This window comes from Plectropomus leopardus, chromosome 16, assembly GCF_008729295.1.
Source record: "Plectropomus leopardus isolate mb chromosome 16, YSFRI_Pleo_2.0, whole genome shotgun sequence".
In the NCBI taxonomy this organism is placed as follows: Eukaryota; Metazoa; Chordata; class Actinopteri; order Perciformes; family Serranidae; genus Plectropomus; species Plectropomus leopardus.
Genome location: NC_056478.1, coordinates 14,672,078 through 14,697,530, shown reverse-complemented (window position 1 = coordinate 14,697,530; position 25,453 = coordinate 14,672,078). Strand labels below are relative to the sequence as shown.

At 39.6% G+C, this 25,453-nt stretch overlaps 1 protein-coding gene across 1 annotated transcript in view; it reads left to right on the top strand.

The window, feature by feature from the left end:
* The window catches only part of afg1lb (AFG1 like ATPase b), a 36,301-nt gene that overhangs the window by 10,197 nt on the left and 651 nt on the right, over positions 1 to 25,453 (top strand). Inside the window, exons 6-12 of the mRNA XM_042504067.1 lie at positions 1,770 to 1,869; positions 7,183 to 7,241; positions 20,075 to 20,157; positions 20,998 to 21,068; positions 22,580 to 22,680; positions 23,472 to 23,612; positions 25,268 to 25,375. Of these exons, the coding sequence (XP_042360001.1) occupies positions 1,770 to 1,869; positions 7,183 to 7,241; positions 20,075 to 20,157; positions 20,998 to 21,068; positions 22,580 to 22,680; positions 23,472 to 23,612; positions 25,268 to 25,375 (663 nt within the window). The remainder of the gene's footprint in view (positions 1 to 1,769; positions 1,870 to 7,182; positions 7,242 to 20,074; positions 20,158 to 20,997; positions 21,069 to 22,579; positions 22,681 to 23,471; positions 23,613 to 25,267; positions 25,376 to 25,453) is intronic.

Genomic DNA, 25,453 nt, shown 5'->3' with positions numbered 1-25,453 from the left:
ATAAAGAGGTGTAACATCAAAAGAGGTTTAATTTGGCACCCGTGTGCTTCGCTGTAAACTGACAGCCGCTTGAGTAATTGGATGCTCATTTGAATATCGGCATTGGCTGACGGAGATTGCACCATTATTTTTGTGTTCCACAAGTGCTACATCAGTCCCCTCCACCTTTCTCATTCTGTGGGTACCCATTCTCTGTCCCGCTCCCCCTACTCATTCAGCAATCAATATTGCCCCTCATACTATGCCCACGTTGAGGGCACATGAATAAACAAATCTAGGTTGTATAAAAGGTCATTTTTAAATGATTCTTTTGAAATGAAAATAAAATCCTGCGGTCGGAGGAAATGGGGGCCCCTTCAGAGAGACACAGAGCCTTGGCTTTCTGTTGATTCTCATTACGTGCACACACAATCACTCACACACATACACACACACACACACACACACACACACACACACACACACACACACACACACGCACACACTAATTTGATGCCCCTAGCCACCTCTCCTTAGCAAAATCAAGGCTTTAACACAAATGTTAATCAAGTATTGGCAAGGGCAGTGGGGCTAATATGCAAAAGCAGAAGACTCTCCAGAGTATGAAAGGAGACATATGGGTGGGTATGGCCATCAGAAGTGCCTGTTATATACAGGAAAGTAGGTAAGAGGGAATGAGAGGAGAGGGCGGGACAGAAGTCCTCCTTTTTATTCAAGACGTCTTAAGCTAGGCAATGTCATGATATTATATCTTTATCATGATATGAGACTAAATATCGTGTTAGGGTTTTGGTATTTAATATCAGAAGTGTTGTCTTTTCATAGTTTTATATGCTGCATTACAATAAAGCAATGTAATTTTCTAACTAAAATTATTCTCATCTTTCTGCTGCATACTTAGTTTAGTTTATTTTTATGTCATATTTGAAGAATTATTTATTTATTTAATATAAATGACAATTTTCCTGAGACTGGCAACTTTGAGTAATGACAGAAGCCTGAAATAATTCAATTTCTGTTACAATATGCTCATCACTTATCAGTCAGTCCTCGTATTTAATCAGGCGTGTTGTATAAGTGCTGCTTTGACTACTGTGCAAAAGAACAACAGAGGTGAAAGAGAGAGAGCGAGATAAGAGAATAAGAACAAAAGTGAGAGCACTGCATTACTAATAGAAAGGTCAGAGCTATTCATTTAACGGCCAGCGACTCATAAACGTCCTTGCTTCAGTGTTGTCATTGACCTTTGTTTATTGTGAACTGATGGAAATGATGGAGATGAAAAAGGCAGCGGACAGTTGAATTGATGTAGTTACAGCCGTGTCTCGTTCATACAACACACACCTTTATATGACTTTACATGATAACAATGGGTAGAGGCTTTGTCTGCCAACGTGACCCCAGTCTGGATTCACGTTGCTCCATTTTCATCATCTTTTCTTCCTCGTTTTCTTGCCTGCGTTCGGTCGTTCTCACGTCGGCTCCGCTGATTAGCTCAGGGGCCGCTGCCTTGCCTCAACTACTTGTCCTCAGCAGAAAGCCGCTTCGTGACCATTTGCAGTCAGTTTGAGTGGTTTAGGTGTGTGCGGGTGTGAATGGCCATGACCAGACACAAAGGACTGAATGAGCACACCTGAATGACACTAATCAACATGGAGTGTTGATAGCGTGGTTTGACCTCAGACGCACACACGTGTACCGAGGCAAGAAAAGGCCAATTATATAGTACGTGAATGTGTCTGTCTTCTTCTCTGGTTCTGTTCTGTCAGGTGACCGACATTGCTGATGCCATGATCCTGAAGCAGCTGTTCGAGACGCTGTTCAAGACCGGAGTGGTGGTGGTGGCCACCTCCAACAGACCTCCTGATGGTACGATCACCGAAATCTAAGCACAGACGTATTGTACTTTTTAAGCTATTATTTATCCATTGTGTTGTTTATACTAAACAACAATGGTAGGTATGGGTGGTAGGAAGTATGAGAATAACACTGTACTTGAGCTTTTCTTTTGTCAGATTTTGCAACAACGCATGAAGTAGTAAAAGTAAAGGATTATCTCTGTAACAGAAACATTACAACTACCACAACATTAAAAGAATACTCCAACCACAAAATAATAATTTATTTACAAATTACTCACCCCGTGTTATGCTAAATTATTAAAAAGACTTACAGTTATTGTTTTTCGCATGTCTCCACAATGAACAAAGAATTAAAAAACAGAGAGAAAAGAAAATTCTTGATGAAGGGATTCATGTTTAAAAACAGCAAAACTATATCAAAACATCAGTACAACTCTTGTACAACTTATGCAGTACAATCCAACTCATTTATCCAGTTGTATTTTCAGTACATCTTAAACAGGCATATTTACCAAAACCTTATTATTTAAAGCACTTCTGTATTAAAAGTCTTACAAAACACAGCAGAGGAGTGTACCTGGGCACACACGTGTTTTAAATAGTACGGTTTTAGCAATTATGCACGTGTTTAAGCATATAACTGGATAAATGAGACTTGGATTAAATTGCATGAGTTGCGTGAGATTTTTTAAACTTTTGTTTTGGCTTAGCTTTTTTGGATTTTTTTTAAAATTTGAGTTATGGGCAAGAAATAAAGTTTTTTTCCTGAATCCAATGTAACACTGGGTGAGTAATTGATATAAAAAATGTTGTTTTATGGGTGGTGTAGTCCTTTAATAGCAACAACAACACATCTGGAGCCTTCTGTTCATACCCTACATTAATTTTGTCTGTATTAGAGCATGTTTTCTGAAAGTTTACAGATGGGCACAAAATTAAGCAGTATCACGACAAATGATTGGGTCAGTTTAGCATATTTCAAGCCAGACACAACTATAGAACATGACAAAGACATTTTAAAAAGCGGCAGAAAGGAAGAAATCTGTATAGTAAAAAGAAATTATACAATGTATTTGGCCTCATAGACCAGCAGCTTCCACAAATCTTCCTGTGTTGAAATGTACATTATTACGACCTACTCTGACATCTCAGTGTTTGCTGTCAAAAACTTGTGACTCTGCCCTCTCGTGCCACCTACTCTCTAGAGACCAGTGGCCATGTTTTCAGCGGCTTTTGTTCCCCCGTAAGTGGCTAGCTGTTTGCGACAGGTAGCCACTTTTCCAGCAGTTTTGTGCTGCAGAATGTGGATGTTTTTATTGACAGGTAGCTATTTTTCCAGCAGCCCTTGTGCTGTCAACTGTGGGTGTGTTTTAGTGTCCAGTGACTGCTATTCCAGTGCTTTTGTGCCATTGACCGTGGGTGCTCTCTAGTTTGTGGTGGCCGCATATCCAGCAGTTTTTGTGTCACTCAATGTGTGCTTTTTAGCGACAACATTTCCAGCAGATTTTGTGTCTTTGAATGTGTGCTTTTTATCAACCACATTTTGCGCGGCCGTACTTGTTTTTTTTTTTTCGTGACCCTTGACCGATTTTACAGCAGCTTTTGCGCCACTGAATGTGCGTTTTTTTAGCCACCCATCACTGTCCTTAATGGCCTCACAGACCACCGACATCTACAACTTTGCCTCTGTTTAGGCACATTATTACGACCTCCTCCTGCAGAAACATTTGGCCCTCTAGTGCCATCTAGTAGATGTATCTATGCCAACATGGGACGCATGGAAGTATGTGGGCAGTGATGGTTAAAATGTCTGAAATAAACCTGTCTATTTTTGTATGTAAAAATAGTATAAAAGAACCTTTACATGCAAGAATGAAAGGAATTCTATCTTCTATAGAAAGCTCAGCTCAGAAGGACTACGAAGGCAAAAGGCTAACAGTAAAATATTGTCCAACAATGCCGTAGCCCTGAAGCTCCTTTCAGCTACACCAGTACAGCATCTGCCTGCAGCTGAAATAACAAGTAATAATCCTGAAACATCAAGGTTTGCTTCTCCTCCTCTTGAACCAGCACACTTCACCGCTACTTTACATTCGTCTATATTATCACTTAATATTTACGTTATACTTGAAAGAATCAATTTACAAGACCACACCAGCTATTTACTGTTAACAGCCAAGAGGAAAAAAGAGGACATTTGATACAACGCTCACTTTTAGAGACATGACACAACCTTTAAACAGGCTTTGATGTTGCATTTACTGCCAGCCGAGCAAGGTTGGAGAAAGAATGAGCAAGGCGGTGATTAAGGTGGAGATAAATTCATGATGTGCTATCTGACATCTTTCTTTTACTGGGAAGACGTTGAAGCCTCAAAGTGGGTAGGAAGTGGATGGCAAAAAGATGGTTCTCGTAGACAAAGACACGCGTCTCTGATATTTACTAGCTATTAAGAACAAAGCACCAAACCATGCAAACTTGATAGAGGGCCTACTTGGTATTAATTACATGGTAATGGAACACTGAAAGCCATAAGAGACAACTGGACATGAAAGGCATATATTTCCCATCTTTATTGATGTGGAGATGCCGGTATCAAACAGCCGTTGATGTGTTTGGAGGGTTAATTTAAAGATAGGTTTTTACTAGAATGGCTAAAGTAGAGTTTATTGTTTTTATACACTAATAGACTTTAATGAGATTGAGAGGGATTTGGGGGATAAATGGTGTATTTTTTTGAGTGGAGCAGCCTCACTGCGGTTTACATTAATGAACTAAAAGGGACAGTTCACCCTCAAATAAAAAACATATATTTTTCCTCTTACCCGTAGTGCTATTTATCAATCTAGATCATTTTGGTGTGAGTTACCAAGTGTTGTAAATATCAGCTGTAAAGATACCTGCCTTCTTTCAAATATTACAGAACTGGATGGCACTTAGCTTGTGGTGCACAAAGCATCAGAAAATGAATTTAAAAACTCTACAGCAATTTTTCTTTTCAGAAATCCTGTTATCACCACATCACCACACAGATGGAGGCACGCATCTACTGGTGGCTCACTTAGCAACAAGAGCTAGCTGACGTTACAGCTCAGCCGAGGAGGAGGCCATTAATGTTTACATCTCTTGCTTTCACAACATGAGCCTCTCGTCCATGAGAAGATGCATGCTTCCTTCTGGGCGATGATAATTTGGGCAGAGGTAGTAAGAATGATATAAAATAGTTCCTACACGAAACTGCTCACAACAAGTTCTGTGGATAATCGTCAGTAACGGGGTCATGATTTTTGAAAAGTGACATGCTGTTGAGTTTTTCAAATGTGTATTATTGGTGCTTTGAGCACCACAAGCTGAGTGCCATTTAGTTTCATTATTGGAGAGAAGGCAGACATCTCTACAGCTGATATCTGATATTAATTGATTAGATTCCCAGTAGTACATTTCCCTTTCAATGGCATTGTCACATCTATCTGTCACAATCAATAGTACAATGACATTAGAAGTAGTCTTACAAAATGAAAAACAGGTAGCTCCTGTTGTGATTTAGCACACGACGTCCTTTGCTGTCTTAAAGGAATACTTAAACATTTGGGAAATTCACTTCCTCATTGAGAGTTTGGCAAGGAGATTGCTAACACTCTCATGTCTATACTGTAAATATAAAGTTGCCATTATCACCCAGTTAGCCAAGCTCAGCACAAAGACTGGAAACAGGGAGAAAGCCAGGCTCCATCTAAAGGTAACAAGATGCTCAGACAAATTAACTCACTTATTAACACATTATATCTTGCTTGTTTAATCTGTAAAATAACCATAAGTGTATAAAAGAGTGTGATTTTACAGTCGGTTATATGGCAGACTATCTTTAAGAATTTACTACTCATGGTCAAGAAATAGTCAGGGCCACAATCTTTTGTAAAACCACAACTGATCATTTATCAGCCCAGTTACCAAAAGCAAATATTGGCACAATACATTTGCAGATCTCTGTTCGAGTACAACAAACAACAACAGCGGCTGTTTTTTAGCAACCAGTAGTAGCTTTTCCAGCAGCTTTTGTGCCACAGAACATGGGTGTTTTTTGAGTGACCGCTGGCCGCTTTTCTAATGGCTTTTGTGCCGTCAACTGTGGGTGTGTTTAGTGTCTGGCTGCTTTTCAATTGGCTTTCGTGCTGTTGAATGCAGGTGTTTTTTTTCGTAACCCACTGATGCTTTTCTAGCAGCTTTGTGCCATCGAACATGGGTCTTTTCAAGCGACACTTCCCTGATTTTCCAGCAGCTTTTACTGCGTTTAACACTGATGTTTTTAGTGACATGTCGCAACTTTTTCAGCAGCTTTTGTGCTATCAAACATGGGTATTTTGAACCCAAACACCATCTTTTCCTAACTATAGGTATTTTTTGGGCCACAGCATTGTTCTAAAGATGAAGTCTCAATGAGTCTGCTACATCATAATCTAAAAATTTCACATATCCATGGTTTGCAAAAACAATACCAACTTTTTTTCTAGTGATCGGGTGCAATTTTACATTTTGGCTTGTGTACAGACCAAACACAAAAGATACAACGTGGTATTTAGTGAACTTTAGAGGTGCTTTAGGCTTTGTTACCATTGAACAGGGTCATGATAATTATTTATACTTTTTTATAGTCTTTGTGCTTAGCTGTTTCCTGTCCTCCTTTCTTTACAGTGCAGACATCAGATTAGTATTGATCTCTTGAGAAAAAACTCTTGGACGAATAGAATTGTATGTCCCAAAATACTGAACTATCCTTTTAACCTTGGCAATAGTCATGTCTCACAGACAGCACAGTCCATTACAGTATAGGAGTTATCAAGCAAGTGTGTCAGGTCCTACTGTAAGCCCAAACATCAACAACGGCCGCTTGTTTACGTCCACAGCTGGAGAGAGCTTAAGCCTCGCTGTGTGTCTTTGGGTGTGTGTCTTTGTCCATGTTTGTGTGTGAATCCCTATCTGTTTTATCTGTCTATCAGGGATGCTACTTCAGATGTAATTTGTTCCAGCCGAGCTAATTGAAACATCTATTCAGCGAGCTGCTGTGGACATTGTCCGGCGCTGAAAAGGCGACAGTCCTTTCTGTCGCCACCATTGTTTGGGAATGTAATGAATTTTATGTTGCTGCCGCTGCCGGTAGAGAAATCCATTTTTCTCTCCTGGTCCCAGTCCTTTTGTCGTGCCTCCCCACCCATCCTTCAGTTCATCAATAGCCACTTTATCTGCCAATCTGCGGCGAGGGAATGACATTATTAGGAGGCTAAACAGCAGCTCTAATACAGGCCCTCCCCTCCTCTTTCAGATCTGTACAAAAACGGACTTCAGAGGGACACCTTCCTACCTTTCATCGACGTGCTGAAGGTAGAGACAAAGTCATCCCTCTCTCTTGTCTTGTTAATTAATTCATTTGTTTATCACACACACATAAACACACTCGCATGTCCGCCTCTGTCCCTCTGTGTCTGCCTTTTTTTTGCAAGTTGCTCTTTAGTGGTTTGATGTTTTCTGCTTCCTGGATGCCTCGCACAGTGTCACAAAGCTGTCTTTGATCATACCAGGGCACAGTGAAAGACTCACAGAGAGAAAGGTAGGGAGAGATGGAAAGCGCGTGAGTGAGCACAGGTAATGTGAATAGGAGATGGGGTGAGACGAGCTGAGTGACTGACCCAGACTGCTTGCATTTCAAAAGTAAAATGGGGGGAGGGTGTGTGGTGGGAGAGAGCAATGGAGAAGAGAGGAGCGATGCGGTGGTTAGCATTTCCAGCGAAAAATCTACTTTGCAATTTAAGCAGGTAGCATCATTATCCTGCCTGCATCTCAGATGATCATTGATGTGTTTGGAGTGATCATGATCATAAATAATTGCATAATAATTTGTTGTCATGCATTTTGCAACAGAGGAGGGCAGCATTCTTGCATCTTTTATTGGTATTTAGTCTAAATATGAATGACTAGCAATATCCAGCTGCAGGGTATTGGGCCACAAATGTGCTGTTTTTCTTTCACTATTTATTAAAAAATGACAAAAGCTCAGCAGGGCAAACACATGTAATTTTTTTTAACATACAGACCTTTAAGTTGTATGTAACAGTTTGGCCTAGTTACACTCACAGCTGGTATAATGTAGCAGATAAACGCTCCCTTGTGATTACCACTCAGTGCTACTTGAATTTTACGGCCTAATGACGGAAATTGTTTTTAAATTCTCATTATTTTTCTATAGATAACAGACTAATTTAAATACGCCTTACTGACGTGAATAAAAAAAAGCACTTGTATTTTAACATTGTATTGAACATTGTGTTCAGAGATGAAACAGAGGTTTGCAAGTCCTCTGCCAGAAAATTTACAATTTTACATTTCATTTCCTGCATTTTGGTAAATTTAATGCACCACTTTGTTCATTTTCTGCATCAATTCATAACAATTCATGGTGTGAATGAGTCAAAATAAAAGTCCTTTGCTACATTAATATTGTCATTGGGGGGACAAATACACATTTACTAAATTATTAAGGAGCATGTGTCCCCTGTACCCCCCCCCCCATAAGTACCACAGATAATAGTGTTGTAAAATATAATTTTATCAATACATGTCTATCATGTATATTTAAAACTGTTTTAATACTCATTTTCCGCCGTTGGTGATACACTGATACTCTCTTGCTTTCTTGTGTGATAATGTTATTATATTTATCTTTTAATAGAAAACTGAACTTTTCTGCCCTCAATATCAATTATTGGTTGTGGCACTGAAAGCAGCATTGATTTTTTACAACTTAGTTGTTATTTTACAAATTTAAAAAAATTACAAGTGCAGCTGAAATTAGTAGCTGATTGACGGAAATTTAATTGGCAAATTTTTGCTGATCGTCATTTTTCAAGCAAAAGCATTTCTTGGTTCTAGCCTCTCAAATAGGACTTTTTGATTATTATCTTAATGATTTTGATTTTCTGCATTGAGTTCTTTAACTTTTAATACTTCAAGAAGATGTTCCTGATTGTACTTCTACCTAAGTAACATTATTACAGTATTTGAGGAGTATTTTTACAGTGTCATGTTAGTACTTTTATTTTAGTAAATGATCTGAATACTTCCTTCACCACTGTGATCTACAGTTCCCAGTTACAAGCTTCTGGCAATTATTTGGAGACATAATAGCATACCTAGTTGAAATGTAACAGTTGGATTTTAAAACCCTTCATTTACAAAATAAACATCTAGATATTTGTACTCAAACATGGTCTTTAAAATTTACAGAAAAGTCTGGAATTTTAAAATGAGAAATATGTTTAACATGAGCTGAAATTATGTTTGCTAAATTTTCTTCCTCTCAAATATCACTATAAGTCTTATTGGCCTAAGAAATTTCATACTTGATCAGGTTATAGATTATGGTTGCAACAGTATGCGATTTTTATGGCATGATAACCGTCTCAAAAAATATCATGGTATCACAAAATTATCATTATTATGAATTAGAATGGCCGTTAAACGGATGAAAACAGAAGGGTAAAGTTTGTTTGAGCAAATGTTTTATCGCTAAAATTAATGGAGGTATGTGCAAAAAGTCTCCCCTTTAAAAATAACTAAAATAAAGATGAACTTTTCCGTACAGTTGAATTTTTATTGTAACATGCATTTTGTAACAATCATGGTATACCTTAAAACCAGTATATTGCTGCAACCCTGCTTTAGATATAATAATAAATATGTCATAGGAAGATCATTATGATCCTGTTACATGTACACATTATGTATTAGATCACGTACCTATATGTAAGTACAGTTGTACACTAAATAAGGGAAGAGTGTGGGAAGTGGCAGCACAGGTACTTTAGGAGCAACATGATTGATCTGCGGTGCCCGAGCTAGGCTCCACTGTGTCTTCAAACACACACATACTCACACGTAAAAACACTACAACTCGGGGGGCCTCAGAGTCACCCTGCTCCCCACCCACTCTCCCAGCAGCACCCTTGCCCTCTCTAATCCACCCTCATCAAGGTCCTGAATGCCTGTTGTCCTTCTCTGCCCCGCACTACCTCCTCTCTTTCAGGGTTCCATGTTCCCCTTTGTGAGGCCATCTGGTTTTCGGGGTCGGGGTTTTTTTGGGGGTGCATCGCATTCTCTATAGCGGCCTGTTCTGTAAAGTTAAAGCGTGTTTTAGCGGGGTTACGCTGCTGACTAGCTGACCCTTGATAGATTGAATTAATGCTTGCAGGGCCCCAGTGGTGCGGGTCCTCCTTCCTGAAGCAGCTCGCTTTCGAATGTGCGTGCCTGAGTGTGTTTCTAAAGCCGGCGAGGGAATGAATGAGGATGTTAAAAAGTGAAAAAAAAGCCTCTGACCTCTCCTCCCTATCACCTGAGCTGGAGTGGTAGAGGTTAATCCACAGCCTCTGTCCGCTTCGGTTGACATCTTTATTTAACTATTGACTTCTGATTAACCCCCTTTTTCCTCAACGCCCTATCCCCCCCCCAAATCATCCAGTTTCCTAAACTTAAAACTTCCTAAACTTAAAACTTAAACTTAAAAATAAGAAATCATTTGATCAAGTACAAAGTTCTAAAGGTCCAGTGTGTAGGATTTAGGGGGATATATTGGCAGAAATGGAATAAAATAATAATAAGTATGTTTTCTCTGCTATATAATCACCAGAAAATAAGAATTGTTGTGTTTTCGTTACCTTAGAATGAGCTGTTTATATCCGCCAGGGGAAGGTTCTCGTCAGTGGAGACCACCATGATGCACCGTCATATTTCTACAATAGCACAGAACAGACGAACCAAATCCTGGCTCCAGATAGCACCATTTGCATTCTCGTGTTTTTGCATTAACCACCATAGTCAGACGTCCATCTGCGATGAGCAATGCCAGATTAACACTGATTGGTAACATGAAACTTCTAAATTCATGAGTCCCTTTTACACTGACTGTTCAAGGTGGGAATATTGCGTCGTTCTGCTGCCTCCCTGTTCTGTATACAAGGTACAACTGCAAAATTGGGGGACAGTGTTGCCTTTAAGCAGCCACGGGAGATAGTAGCAAAGCCAAATTCACGTCTCTGTAAAAGGGTACAGCGGGACCATGGGCAAGACAGGTGTGATGTTTGAAAACGTGTTATGTTTGCACCCCCCAACACAAGATATGTAAAAAGCAACTGAGCAGTTAGCGGCTCACTCAAAGAAGAAGAGTCATAAATACAATAAAATAATGAGGTCTGAGAACTCTTCACCTTCCAAGTAGAAGATGAGATTAGCAGCCATATAAATGTAGAGGTATTGATACATTATTGTTTAGAAAGCGTTGCCAACACGTATGTTTCATATCAGACTGGAGGCTGACGCTGTTGTGTTAAACATCACACCTGTCACGTCTCTTTTGTTTCCACGATGCCGCCATGCTATCTAAAATTCCTAAATAGAGCAGCATGATGCCACCGTTGTTTGGTTCTGTGTAAAAATGCAAACGCAGGATAGATAAGGGACTTTGTAGCAGCTCTATAGCAGGATTTCTGTGGAAAAAGGGCTTATAAGTCAGATCCATCCCTCAGTGCTCTACAGCAAAACTGCAGTCCACAAATCAACGGATGACATCAGAGAGCTACGTCCATTATTTATACAGTCACAGTTGTTGTTTTACTGAAATCTGAAATCCTCACCACTAGATGTTACTAAATCCACTGTTCGTTTCAGTAGATTCACACATAGCAAGAATATAACTTCACCGCATCTAAAAGTCCCTGATTGCTTTTCACTTTTTAGTTAGTTTTCTATTTTTTCCATCCACTCAGTCATTTCTTGTCCTTTTTAACATCTCTCTAGAATCCATCAGGAAGCCTATTCAGCTGTTAAGGCTTCTTTTTCTTTGTAGCCATGGCAAAGCTCAGAGTTCTGTAAAATACAGGGTTTAAGGGCTTTTTTAATGGACACTGCCAGTATTGTAACTAAGCTACTCTTTCTCTCTCTCAAACTGTCCTCCCTCTCCACTCCACCTCTCATCTCCCATCCTCTCTCTACCCCTCTATCCCCACTCTTTATTCTATTACTATCCTGCTCGCTGGCTTTACTCACCCAAGGTCAGGTCTCTGTGTTTTGGTAGCAGAATAGTGACTTTATTTTCCCTCCGCTTGTTCGATTGCGGTTCTACACAATGCTGCCAAGGGGAAGAAAACATGACAACAACCCTGAGGCAACTTTGAGTATCTCTGGGTTTCCTGCTGTTTTTAACCCTTCTTTTGACAAACTCTCCTTTTCTCTTTTAATAATTGCTGTGTGCTGTGCAGTTGGTGATGAGCAGAAAAGAAATATATAAATAAAAACCGGATGATAAAGAAAGAAAAAATGAGGAATTAGAGGGCTGTGGTCCTCCACTGAAGACCTTGGTGAGAAGGACTGCCTGTGAAGAGCCGGCAGCCTGCCAGTTCAAATCAAATGGATGTTGATATTTGATGACTCTCATTGTCTTCCCGAGCATTTAATGGCAGGGCAGTGCCACTCACTGTGCGCCTTGAGGGCGTTCCTCACTTCTTTCATATCACTGTCTCTCTTCTAAAACTGAACGATTAATAAGGGACAAATCGATTTTTGCTCCCTTTGAAAACAAGAAATTAATTCTAGCTTTTATTTATTAATCCCCTCATTTTGAATAGATCCGACTACCTTGGCTTATTTCCTGCTGCCAAACGGATGTCTTCCACTGTTTTATTATGAGTGTGTGCACGTGTCAGATGTGTTTGATCAAGCGTGCGTGCACACAGCTGCATTATTCTGCAGGTCTAGAGGTGTTCATTTGTAAAGCAGGCCACCTGCAATCTGAGGGCAACACTGAATTCAGAAATGTCCCTCTAACCTCTAACTTCACCATCATGTACATTTATAGCCCTTTTTCTGTATTTGCTGTGCTCTCTGCCTCTGTTGCACTCCTGATTAATCGGCTCGCCTCCTGATGTTCTGCAGTGTTTTTTCACATCATGAAGCTAAAAAGACAAATCTTTTCAGGTGTGATAAACTGAATTCTCAGGACAGCCTTTTAATTAAGATATGGAGGGTAACTAACTTGTTTACCTAAGCACACACAGGTTTTTATACCACAGTAACATTGCTGGTGCTATTAGTGTTCAAATAAGGCAAGATAACTGTATATGGGGAGTATTTAAATGGCACAATAAATATAAGATTCAGTGTAGATTGTGAGGTTGTTTTTAGGCTGTTTTTTGCTGTAATTTAGAAATAATTAGGGCTGTTAAACGCTTATTTTCTAGTCGTTATTAATCACAGAATTTCTATAGTCAATGGTGATTAATCGCATTTTTTAATAGCATGTTTTCAATTTCATTTGCGTTTCAAAACCGTTTTGAAGTCCATGTTGACAAGGTAAAGCACTTCGTACCAGATTGTCTTGATTAGGAATAAAATGACAGCAAATGGGACTAGCATGTGGGCATATCTGTCAAGGGGAGACTCATAGGTACCCACAGAACCAATTTTCCATTTACATATCTTAAGGTCAGAAGTCAAGGGACCCCTGTGAAATGGCAATGCCGCTTTTCCTTTGCTAAAATCCATCCTAACTTTGGAGCGTTATTTTGCTCTTAAAGACAGGAATGTCAGCCTGCGATTAATGCGATTAAAAATATTAACGCTAAATGGAACCTTAATTGCATAGCGATTCACGTGTAAATGCTGGTAGCCCTAAAAATAATAAATTTTAAGGCACATTCCAAATTCTTGTCTGACACCAAGTAATACTAGGGCTATAATATCACTGCTGATACATATTATTCTTAAAAGCAGCTGATGTTTTATGGGTGCAATGCATCATTTATAAGGTTCTGGATACATTTACTGGCAATTAGGCATTACTTTTTAGTGTTCTCTGGTAATTACGTAATTAACAGTTGATGAAATAATTAACATTTTTTTGGATTTAAACCTCTTAACCTTATCAGTTGTTTTGAAGTGAGTTGCTGAGTGTTGGACATATCGGCTGTCTTCTCACTAATATAATGGAACTAGATGGAGCTCGACTTGTTGTGCTCAAAGTGACAAAAATATAGATTTGAAAAACTCAGCAGCAACGTCTCTTTCCAGAAATCATGACCTGGTTACTCAAGATAATCCACAGACCTTGTTGTGAGCAGTTTCATGTACAAATTATTTCTCTCCACCAAACTACACCCGCCAACTATATTACTGCACAGAAGGAAGTCTACACATGGACAAGAGGCTTGTGCTGACAGAGCGAGATGTCAGCATCCACCTTGGCTTAGCTGTAACATTAGCTCACTCAGTGGTGCTAGATAAGCTAGCAATAGATGCACTCTTTCCTCTGCACTGTGATATGGTTGGCAGGTGTAATTCAGTAGAAAGAAAATAGTTCCTACACAAAACTGCTCACAACAAGGTCTGTGGATTATGGTCCTACTGAGTGATTAAAACGTGTTTTCTTAAGCCTCATTCCCAATGCACCTCATTCCCCCAAAACAAAACAAAAAATGCTAACACCCACTAGCATCTGGCTTTTTTTGGCATTCACACCCGGGTCAAATGCCTCTGCAGTAGACACGGGTTTTTATCGCCTCCGGAGCCGATAGGTACAAAGCACCTGGATGAATGTGGTAATTTCAGCTCCTTTACCGGCGAGATGCAATGACGCACTGCCACTTATTACCCTCCATCTCCTCCTAAGCAGCACTAAAACATCGATCCAAATTAGTTCACACCACGTTTGAGAGAGAGGCTGAAAAAGTAAGTGATATATAAAGAGAAGTGACCACTGTTAAGTTTTCATAGACCTCTGTTGCTGCTCCTGTCTACTGTTTACCTGTTTTCCAGTCTGTCAATTATGTCGCACGGACACACCAAAACAAAACCCACCCCAGGCATACAAATGGCACATACATCTGCTGCAGCTCCTTGTTCAAAGCTCTGCTCTACTGGCGATGGAAAAGCAGTCTACAACCTACTTTTAGTGGTTTTACCCGTGTTTGAAAAACCTGGATGCATGCACTAATTTTGGTGGGAAAGGGGTATTACAATGTTAAAGCCAGTTTGAGCTTTTAGTACTGACACTGTGACACGCTCAGCTGCATGTCTTCTGTCTGTGTGTTGGAGCCTCTGTTGGCCAGGTGCAGGTAGCACCGGCTCCACCACGTTTTGGAGCAGTTCGCTTTTGGGCTTCATCAGAGCTTGAGAGGGGTTGAGGGTGGGGGGTCCAGTGGGGTCCTGGATCACGAAAGGTGGGGCCTCTAACTCAAAAGATGTTTCCCTAAGAGGAGCAGCCGAGGCAGGGGGAGGTTGTGAGAACGACCCCTCCGAACAAACCATCGCTGGCCCAAGGCGGTCACACTTTAAGGGAATAGATCATTAGGTGTAATTAGGGTGTTCACATTGTCACGTACCCCCCCGGCTGCCCAAGAATGAATAAAATCACCAGATACACCCCCCACTCGCTCACACACAGCAGCTCCCCAGTTAGTGGAAACACTTTGATGTCAGAAGAGTCGTCCAGAACTTGCCAGCATAAAGGCAGTGTTTTAAGCTTTCTCTCTTTTCTCCCCCGTCTCTCTCTTACTTTCTCTCTCTCGACCCCTCTATCCCTCCCTCCCTCTTTTCTTCTGTCCCTCCACACAAGGCTGTAAGACACACATGGTTGAATGAACGACAACCTTTCCCCTCCTCCCCTCTCCCTCTCTCCCCCTCTCTCCCCCCTTCGTCTCTTTTTCAGCCTTCCCACCCCGCATTTCTTTGAGGCCTGGTCAATTCTCCAGGCCAAACAAAAAAAGCATCAAATGTTTTCTGCTGCCGGGTAATGAGGGAGTGGACCTCATCAGGGCCCAATAGTCAGCTATCCTTGGCTTTTGTTGCAGCTCAATGGCACCGCGCTCTTTGAAAAACTCAAAAGCAACTTTTTGAGGAGTAAAGGATAGAGAAAGATATGGCGTAGAGGGAGCGGGCGCAGAGGGGAGCAGAGGCAGCCACCAAAAAAAAAAAAAAAAAAAAAAAAAAAAGCCACTCTGTTTTTATGCTAAACGGGTGTCCAGAGAGAGCAGTGGACAGCTTGGACAATGACATGATTGGAGCTACATGTGTTTGGATGACTTTCTTCTAAAGAGACTCTGATTCTCATGTCTGTCATCTCTCTCTCCCTCCCCTCTTGTGTCTGCAAGCTCGTGAATGCAACTGTGAAAGTAGTGAAACTCTTAATTTGCACCAGCGCTGCTTCCTCGCTGCTTTTCTGTGAGTGAGCTATGCATGGGACAAGTTTTCACACCGTTAGTACACATGGCTGATATTCTGGAAGGATTCCTGATGAAAATAGACCTAGGAACTAATAGTTAGTTTCTTCATCAGTTTAAACTGTAGGTTCTTTTTCTGATCAAGTGTTAATTTTTTTTTTTTTTTGCTTGTGTGTTTGTTCTTTTGTTTTGTTTTTTTTCCAATTGTTTATTTTTTAGTCATTTTCATTTGATTATTTATTCATTATTTTTTCATCTTATGTGAGTAGTGTATTGGTAAATGCAGTGTATTGGTAACAATAAGCCTTGTCATGATTGTTGCCATCAGTTTGACTTCCATTATTGCCTTTATTTCGGTTATGGTCTCTCTTTGAGCGGCAGGATGGTAGGGGCAATCAATATAAAAACAACAATATTGATTTATACACAGCCAAGCTGTCAATATTGTTGAAAAATTAAAGACACTACACCCCTAAATTGATGCAGAAAAGGCACAAATTTGTTCATAAAGATTCACCAGAAATCAATCTCTAAACTCCCCGTTTCATATGTGCCCAACAGTACATCCTCAAATAGGTCATTTTGTCCAACAACCAGTTCAAAATCTAAATATATTAAATCAAACAAAACAGAACTGGAATTTGATTAGCCAGTTTTCTCCACACTTTTCCCCTGGGCTCAGAATCAGTTTCAGTTTTTGCCATAATAAATGTCAGAGTCAGTTATTGAAACTGCTGTCAATGAATGTTCTTACAATCCATTAATCAATCAATCCTCTGTTTGTTTCAAGATCAGTCACAATGTGACTAATGTTTAACCTTATGATTATATAATACTTTGAGCCATTAGTGAGATGGAAAAATCTTTGCACAGTGACAAAAGTCAGTACAGGTGCAAAGACAGGACAGCGATTCTATCCTATATTAAGAAATCAGAATTCGTCATTTCAGCATTGTGATATAAAAAGAAACACTCTTTGCAAAGTTATTTTTGCCTCACTAAAATTACAGTGTTTGGGTTGGCTACAATCTGTGTTGTAGTCAAGACCAACTAAACTGAGACCAAGTCATGACCAAGACCAGACCAGTGCAAGTCCCACACTTCATGACGCACTTAAGATAAAACATGGAACACGCAAACCATAGTCGCCCCTCAAATTGATCCGAAAGAGCCACATTCCTGTAAAAACACCCACAGAAAACAAAAGAAAATTCTGCTACATTTGCCTCTTTTATTGTCATACTGTACAAATGTGTATATGTATAAGAGAATCTTGACGCAATAAATTCTCACCCAGGGAATGGTGCTCAAAACAACTAATTCATCATCAGAATTGTAAATGGACATCATATAATCGCCTAATCCTTTCAATGGGTGGTGTTAAAAACACATTACTCAGTAGCCAGCTCTAACGGTTTCCGGTTTCTGTTACCTAGCACTACATGATTTTGACCGTTGCTATGGACTCCGTCCGTTCGTGGCGTATCACCCATATTAACCTTCATCATGGGGCTCTTTTGCTTTTGCTATGCAGAATTTCTGTTGTTACTTTACTTGTTCTCTCTGCCATTTCTACTACTACTGTGGACAGTAATGACAACCGCAAAATCACTAGTTCACTGCAAAATTACTCCTTTGCTGCAGATAGCTAGCACTGGACCTGGAAAACAAACAGCTCCGTCCTCTTCCTGCTTTTGCTGTACAATGGTTGGTGCACTTCCTATTGTGCTGTAAATCGAGCCTTCATTTTTCCTGTTAGATCGTACGCAGAGGCAGACAGAATTGCACAGTGAAAGCTTGGCTAATAGCAAACCAATTTTAACACTTTACATTACACATTATACCATTACATTTAGCAATTGACATTCAGAATTTAATGTTATTTTTTTTCATTTATTTAGTTTAAATTGTGCTCTCAGTGTCATTGTTCTTAAAGGCAAGCCCTCAATGATTTCTTAAGATTAAAAAAAAGCTTGAATGAATTAATGACATAAGTGGTAGATGTATAATAGAGTTTATATCAGAGTGTAGTTTTGCAACTGTACAAAAAGATACACAGCATAAGCTAAAAGGACAGTTGAAGATGAGTAAGTTGCAAAGTAGACTGTCAAGGAGTCTGTGAGGGGAGCGTGATGGGGGATGGGGGGGACCACAATGTGTAGGCGGATGAAATCTTGGAGGAGTGAGAACTTGACAATCCCCTCAAGATGGATAATCAAGTAATGACCCGCAAGGCCTCAGCCTTATCTGATTATAAATAACCAATGGAATCATCACCACTGATTGTGTTTCCATTCCTCCTTCTTCCCTCTCTTATTTGTACCTCGCTCCTCCGTCAAGAAACGCATCAGCCGCCTTTACTGTAGGTAAGGACGGTGCATAAAGGGAGACAGCAGGAGATGGCAGGAGAAAAGACAAACTGAGAGTCTAATGATGTGGCTGCGATAGTGACAAGTTTTTTTTTCATTTTGGAGGGACTATTTACCCGTTGGTGGGGTCACAGTAGGTTGATGAAATGACACCTCCCTTTTGTGCGTGAGGGAGGGCGAGTTTGTCAGGTTGTTATTAAGCCTGATTCAGCCAATTGGCTCAGAGTGGGAACCCCGTTTGTGTGAGCGGACATGGAGATAAAAAGTTGACAGCGGAGAAGAATAGAGTATTTCCGTCCCCTTGCTTTGTGATGATTACTAATTATCCTGCAGCCTAAGGAGGCCAATGGCAGAAATTCACTGATTTCATAATTTACCGGAGCTGTCGTCGAATACTCAGTCAGCCAGCGATGGCTCAGATGGGATGATATGCAATTCCTTTCTTTTCTTTGATAGAATGGTGGAGATGATGATTATAGTTTGTGCTGCACTCCCTGACATGAATCCTGTTGACGTTTTACACTATCTGCAAAAGTTTGAACTCTGCATCACGAGTTCACCCCTGCTATAACACACTTGAATAGCTGCAGGAACAATAGATCAGCTCAATAAACCATAAAGAAGTGACACAAAATCCCAGTGCTGTCAGAGCAGAGAAAGATGTCCCTTACCTTCAGTGTCACCTTGCTGTTGAAATTGTTCACTTGTTTCGTGTTAGCTCTTTGTCCATGACAGAAGAGCAGCGGAAAACTGCAAGGCAATAGAAACAGTGTTCTTATATTGGCACACACTTCAGCATTTCATGGTAAGAATTATTAAAAAAATCACATGGAAACACAAGAATCTAATTCACAACAACAACAAATAGACTCCTCAACACAAATTTGGTAATCCAGTTCCTACAGCATAACGAAGTGAGATCTAAGACTTTTAAAGACTTTTTTAAAGCCCCTCAGAATTAAATTTAATACCCATTTTACACTAGCCAAAACTGAAAAGCAAACAATGAACTGACATCAGTTACTTAAGATAAGGAAGATTATTGTCCAAATAAAAACATGACTTTTTGGTGACGGTAATGTGAGTCAGTGCAGCAGATGAGGTGGGGGAGTCATAAATTATTGAGAGACAGATTTAAACATTGTTGTATTTAGTATTTTGATATTTATATTTATATTTTGATCGTATTTGAAGATACAAAGAAAAATAAAGTGTTGCCATAAATGCTGTAAAATAGCCTACATGAAATATGAACAATATTAACACAGGATAAATCACTGAAGGATAAACAAACAGTAAAATTAACGTAGATATATCCATAGTGAACCATATGAATACCGTACGTTTTATATTTAGGTTTTAGTTTGTATAATTGTAACCTAAATATTAAGAATTGAGATAAAATGAGATTTCACTTTATTGTCTGAAATAATTCTGAATTTTGTCTTGCGTCCCAAGACGTCAACTGTTTCACATGAATACAAAAAACCTGCACATGCCACTTTGCCTGACTTTTCATTCAACCTGTATGTCGTGTATTTGTTTTTGTATGTGTGTGTATGTGTGTGTGCGTGCGTGCACGCAGGAATACTGCCACACTATCTGCCTTGACTCTAGGATTGACTACAGGAGGTTGGACAGCTCTGCAGTGGGGAAACTCTACTACCTGTAAGACGCACACACACACACACACAATATTTCTAATATAGTAATATTGTTCACATTTGTTCCTCTGTTTGCAGCCCAGCTTGGCTCAGACGCTGTGCAAAAGTCTAGTGAAGAGTCGACATTTACCTACATTCACTTCATACTCGCATGCATTCAGACACACACACACAGGAAATGTTTGCGCGCACCCTCAAGTTTGATTTTATTTATTTTTTTAAAGGACAGAAAGCGAAGGCAAACAGATGGATTGATAGAGAGAAGCACACAGGAGTGTTCATAAAGACCTACAGCACATTACCTTGAGAGATCCATGAAAAGAATGAAAGAGAAATCAATAGAATATGAGAAAATGGTAGAGCTTTAAAAGCTAGTTTTCTATTTTCCTCATTACGTATACACTGTTAGGAACGAACACACGCACACACACACACACTGACAAACAAGGTATGAATGACACTGCTGTTGCTCATTGCTGTATTGGAGCTTTCAAGTGCTTTCGTCTTTTCAGTGTATGTAAATAGAGCGCATCTCACCCTTTTACCTGGAGTTAAAACACAAGCACAAACACATACACAAACACACACACTTTACAATCTCATTTTGACGTGCATTCACAGGCTAATGCTCATGTTTAGAGCCTAACATCCTGTTTTTTACTGATGAAGTGAAAAGCTAAGTACCCCCCTCCCGTGCTCTCCTCACTGCCATCGTTTGATGTGGCCACTTCAGCCTTATTAATTTCATATCCTATTTTTTCTTCCGTTTCATTGCCTGTGTGTGTGTGTGTGTGTGTGTGTGTGTGTGTGTGTGTGTGTGTGTGTGTGTGTGTGTCTTGTTCAGCACACGGGAGCCTGGTGCGGAGGCCTTCTTGGATGCGCTTTTTGAGGAGCTGGCCTTAAGTCAAAAGAGTGGTAAGGATGCTAAAGGATGTTGAGATTTGTGTACCATTTAACTTGCTGCATTACATAAAGATACATAACAATTATAAACTTAATCTAACGCAACATTGTCTCTTTTATCATACACCTGGTTTAGTGACAGATGACATATAGTGTACTTCAATGATGTTAGAAAAAAAAAGGTGAGTTTAATGTTTTGAAACATTTGAAATAGAGGAAGCGACAGCATAATTATCCACTATGATAAGATTGTTGTGTCCTACACACTAAAATGAAACTTATGTTGTTTTTTTTTATATCTGGACCCTATTTTTCTGTGTTTTTGTGTCTAAGTGGAGACAGCAGTTTTTAAAACTGGTCCAGTATTGAGAGAGTCGGCCACAGCAGCCCAACAGGCTGCAATGTAACCACTCACAACCTCAATTTACAATTAATAAAAGTGCTTGTTTTTGCCAGAAACATGTTCACATTGTTATTATAAGTGTCTAATAACAATATGGAAAGGATACCGGTTGGTTCGTCAGTCTTTGCAGCCAAGATTCACTATGAAATCAAAAAGACTTTTTCCCATTGACGAAATTGGCTGAATATTCAGCCATGAAATTGAAAATATAACACTAAGCTACACTTTATCGATTTCAAGACAACAAACTTTTCCCAGCACTCCAACTCTCTTTTACATTTCCACTGTTGTTTTCCTGCACCAACTCACATCCCGCAAGTTTTCAGAAGGATACTTCTCCTTAGGTGAGACTCGGTCCCAATAACAAACAAACCACTGAAAGGTAAGTAAAAAAATGCTATGTCTCAGTAATGTTGTCAGACACTTTGCATAACAATCTGAACCTGTCAGTGGTAAGAACGAGCATATTTGACGAAAATTGATGGTGCACAAATGCTTGCAGGAATTACACTGTATTGTCTTTTTTGCCACTGCCAGCAGTGCTCAACAAAAACATGAGAAAATAGGGTCCAGGTAAAAAAATGCTGAAGTTTCACTTTTAAGGACAACGCTAGTGACATGTATTGAGTATTTACAGCAACAGTGTGGTGTCATAATGTGCAGAAATCTACAAAGACTATTTCTACACTAAACTTAATAGCTTGGCTGTGTATTATTCTAGAGCATTATTTAGCTTTAGAGCTAAATTTAAGATAAGGCCTCCGTGAGTTCAGAAAAGTTTTAGAGGTTTTCTGCAGATCTTATGGTTAAATTCTTCAAGTCTTTGCTGTATTTTTCTTGTATTAATATATATCTAAAAACACTGTATTTCACATTTATAGACACACTGTGAGAAATCTAAATTGGATTATGTGCAGTATGTAGTGGTATGTATAAAGGTATACTTGCCTCCTGTTTTACACATTGATAAGAGAGGGTTGAAGGAAGGAGGATTTGATTTCTGCAGTCTAATTTCTATCCCTCAATAGATTTACTTTAACATAATGATTTTACTGTAAATGTGATGATAAAAAATGTATGATAAGAGGATCAATTATTTGTTTGGTGTGTGTTTCCATAGTTACGGGCCCTCGGTCGCTCACAGTGTTGGGTAGAGATGTGACTCTGGAAAAAACCTGTGGCTCCATCGCAGACTGTACATTTGACGAGCTGTGTGGCAGAGTGAGTGTTTTATCCTGCTGTGTTTTGTCTTGTAATAATCTGATCTGCAAATCTCAAGAGTTACAAAATAACATAGTATAGTTATTGCTTTAGATAATCACAACCTTTAGTTATATGTGTCTATCTATATATATCTATATATATCTATATATATAAATGTACACACACACAGACACACACACACACAGTTCACTCGCACATCAAATCCACTTACCACTAATCAAAACTGTTGAAATTCAAAGCGCCTCTCTTGCCTCTTTATTGCCTCTGTGTTCTGTTTCTTCCCTCCTCTGTGTACTTATTGTCCAAGCCTTTACTCTCAAACTGAATCACCTTCCCTCCATCTCAGTCCCATTTTCTGCTCAATGTCGAAAAGCAAGTCTATTGACAATTTAATGAATAGTTGAGCCTGTTGTGCCACAAAAAAAGCAGCGAGGTACAGTAATCGGCAGCGTGTGTAAAGTCTCAAGCCTGATGGACAACGGTGAGCTTTTGCAGGCATCTGAGCTTCAAGGCTTCTTCTGACATACATGTTGTTCCGTCCACCATCATTTTGAGAGCAATCATCCTGAATGGCAAAGAACCAAGGACAGTGACTGAAAATCAGCCTGAGCACAGTTCCCCAGTTGGCATTTTCCCAGGTCAAACATGCAGACTGCAACAGTTATAGCATGTGTGTTTACAAGGCCGCTGTGCATGTGTGCTACACTGAAACTATTTACTCTCCACACTGTGATTTGCTGCTGTACTGTAATCTAGCCCTTCATGTAACTTGCTCACTTGTTTTCCAGCCTCTGGGTGCCAGTGACTACCTGGAAATGGCGCGGCACTTTGACACCGTATTCATTCGCCATGTTCCCCTGTTGACTCTGACCCTGAAGGACCAGGCCAGACGCTTCACCACCCTCATAGACAACTTCTACGATAACAAGGTACTTGATCTTTGTGACAGACGAGAGTCAGCCTGAAAATGGACAAAAAGAAATACATCCTTAAAGGTTTGAAGCTTATGAAGTAAATGTTGATTGCACAATGAAACAGCTTCAGAATAATGACACAGTCTGTGTTTGATTTGGTTTACTATAAGCCTCGTATTCACTATGCAATTCTCTCATCCACTGAGTACGATCTCCTGGGAAAATGAAAGCTTAATTTACTGCACAAAGGAAGTGCGTCAGCCACTGCACAACCAAAATAGGAAGAGGATAGCACTTATGTTTTCCCCAATATCTCTCCCGCCCAGTCGCCAGAGGACAATGTTGGCATTGTATCTTTCTGCAAACCAGTGACACGTTGCATTTGTGTGTTTCATACGCATTAAAATGTTTCACAAGTGCACGGATATGAATATATGTACATGGTCTTTGTCATCTGGAAGTGGAGGGGATGATGGATGATGTGACATTCAGGCGAGGCAGGTGCCAAGCTGCAGACAACTGTACAAGACCACTTTTTAAAAAAAGTTTAGATTTTTTCTTTTTCTGAATGATTATAGTTATTTAATAGGGGAGGTATCTCCATAAACTATTTTAGGCTCTAACCTCTCCTGCACAGTGTTTAAACTTTTTAATTTTCTTTTTCTGTCTTTTCTATACATTTGTATGTGCAAGTAAACTAAACTAACAACAAAGCTGATTGTTTTTAATGAAACATTGCTAGACATGATTGTGCCACCAAAGGTAGTTGCTTATAGTGAGTCATCGTGTCATTTCCAGCTGCAATCCTGCCACCAAAAGTGTTTTCTACTGAGACATGGGGGATATTTCCAGAAGCAATTTTGCCATCAGAAGGGGATGTTATTCAACAAAACATTGGCAGCATTTTTTGCCATCACTGTCCCACCAAAAGTGGATCTTTTAAGCCAAAATATGATCTTTACCTAACCATAATCAAGTGCAGCAACAATAATATCATTTGCAAATGTTAGGGGAGAAAATTTAGCTGTTTCTACAAAAAGCAGTGAAGCAGCAACTGTCTTCACTGTATTACTCAGTGTAAAACTCAAACACCAACTGAGAAGATGAAGATTATTTTACAAAATAGTCCAAATTCAACACAGCCTACCAACTTGGGTTTTTTGTTGCATGTCACTCCCTTTCTTTCCCTTATTTCTTGCCATCTCTTTACTGATGGTTTTACAATAAAGGCCTTAAATTCTGCCAAAGAAAACACAAAAGTTAAGTGCTTGATGATAGAAATAACCACTGAACCTGAAATACTAATTCACTACACTATTTGCTGCTACAAAAAGTAATAATACTATATTATGTTACCACTACATCGGCTCGCATTTAGTACAGTCTTAAGTGCCAACCTCATATTAGCTCACTTCCCGTTGACTGTAAATTCATCCACAAGGTCTTTATTGTGTAGAAAAATTATTTTCTAAAATAAACATAACATCCTCTTATATGTTCTTGGGGATGCAATAAAACACCTCAAGTACTGTTATTTGAAAGAGCTACTGAATGAATGGACGGTTAACTGCCCACATTTAATATTGATTGCAAGAAAGAGACAAACAATCATTAATATTATAACTTCTTTAAATGAAGGGGACATTCCTGTGTTTCTTTTTTTGCCCCAGGTGAGAGTGGTGCTGCTAGCAGCCTCTCCTTTGGAGCAGCTATTTGTCCACACTGGAGGGGACGATGAGAGGGACAGACAACTCCTGGATGATCTGGGACTCAGCGGGGTAAAATTTGTTACAACCGAACACGAGTTAAAGGATAACAAGTTCCTCTGACTTTACTTCCAATTTAGTTACAATTTA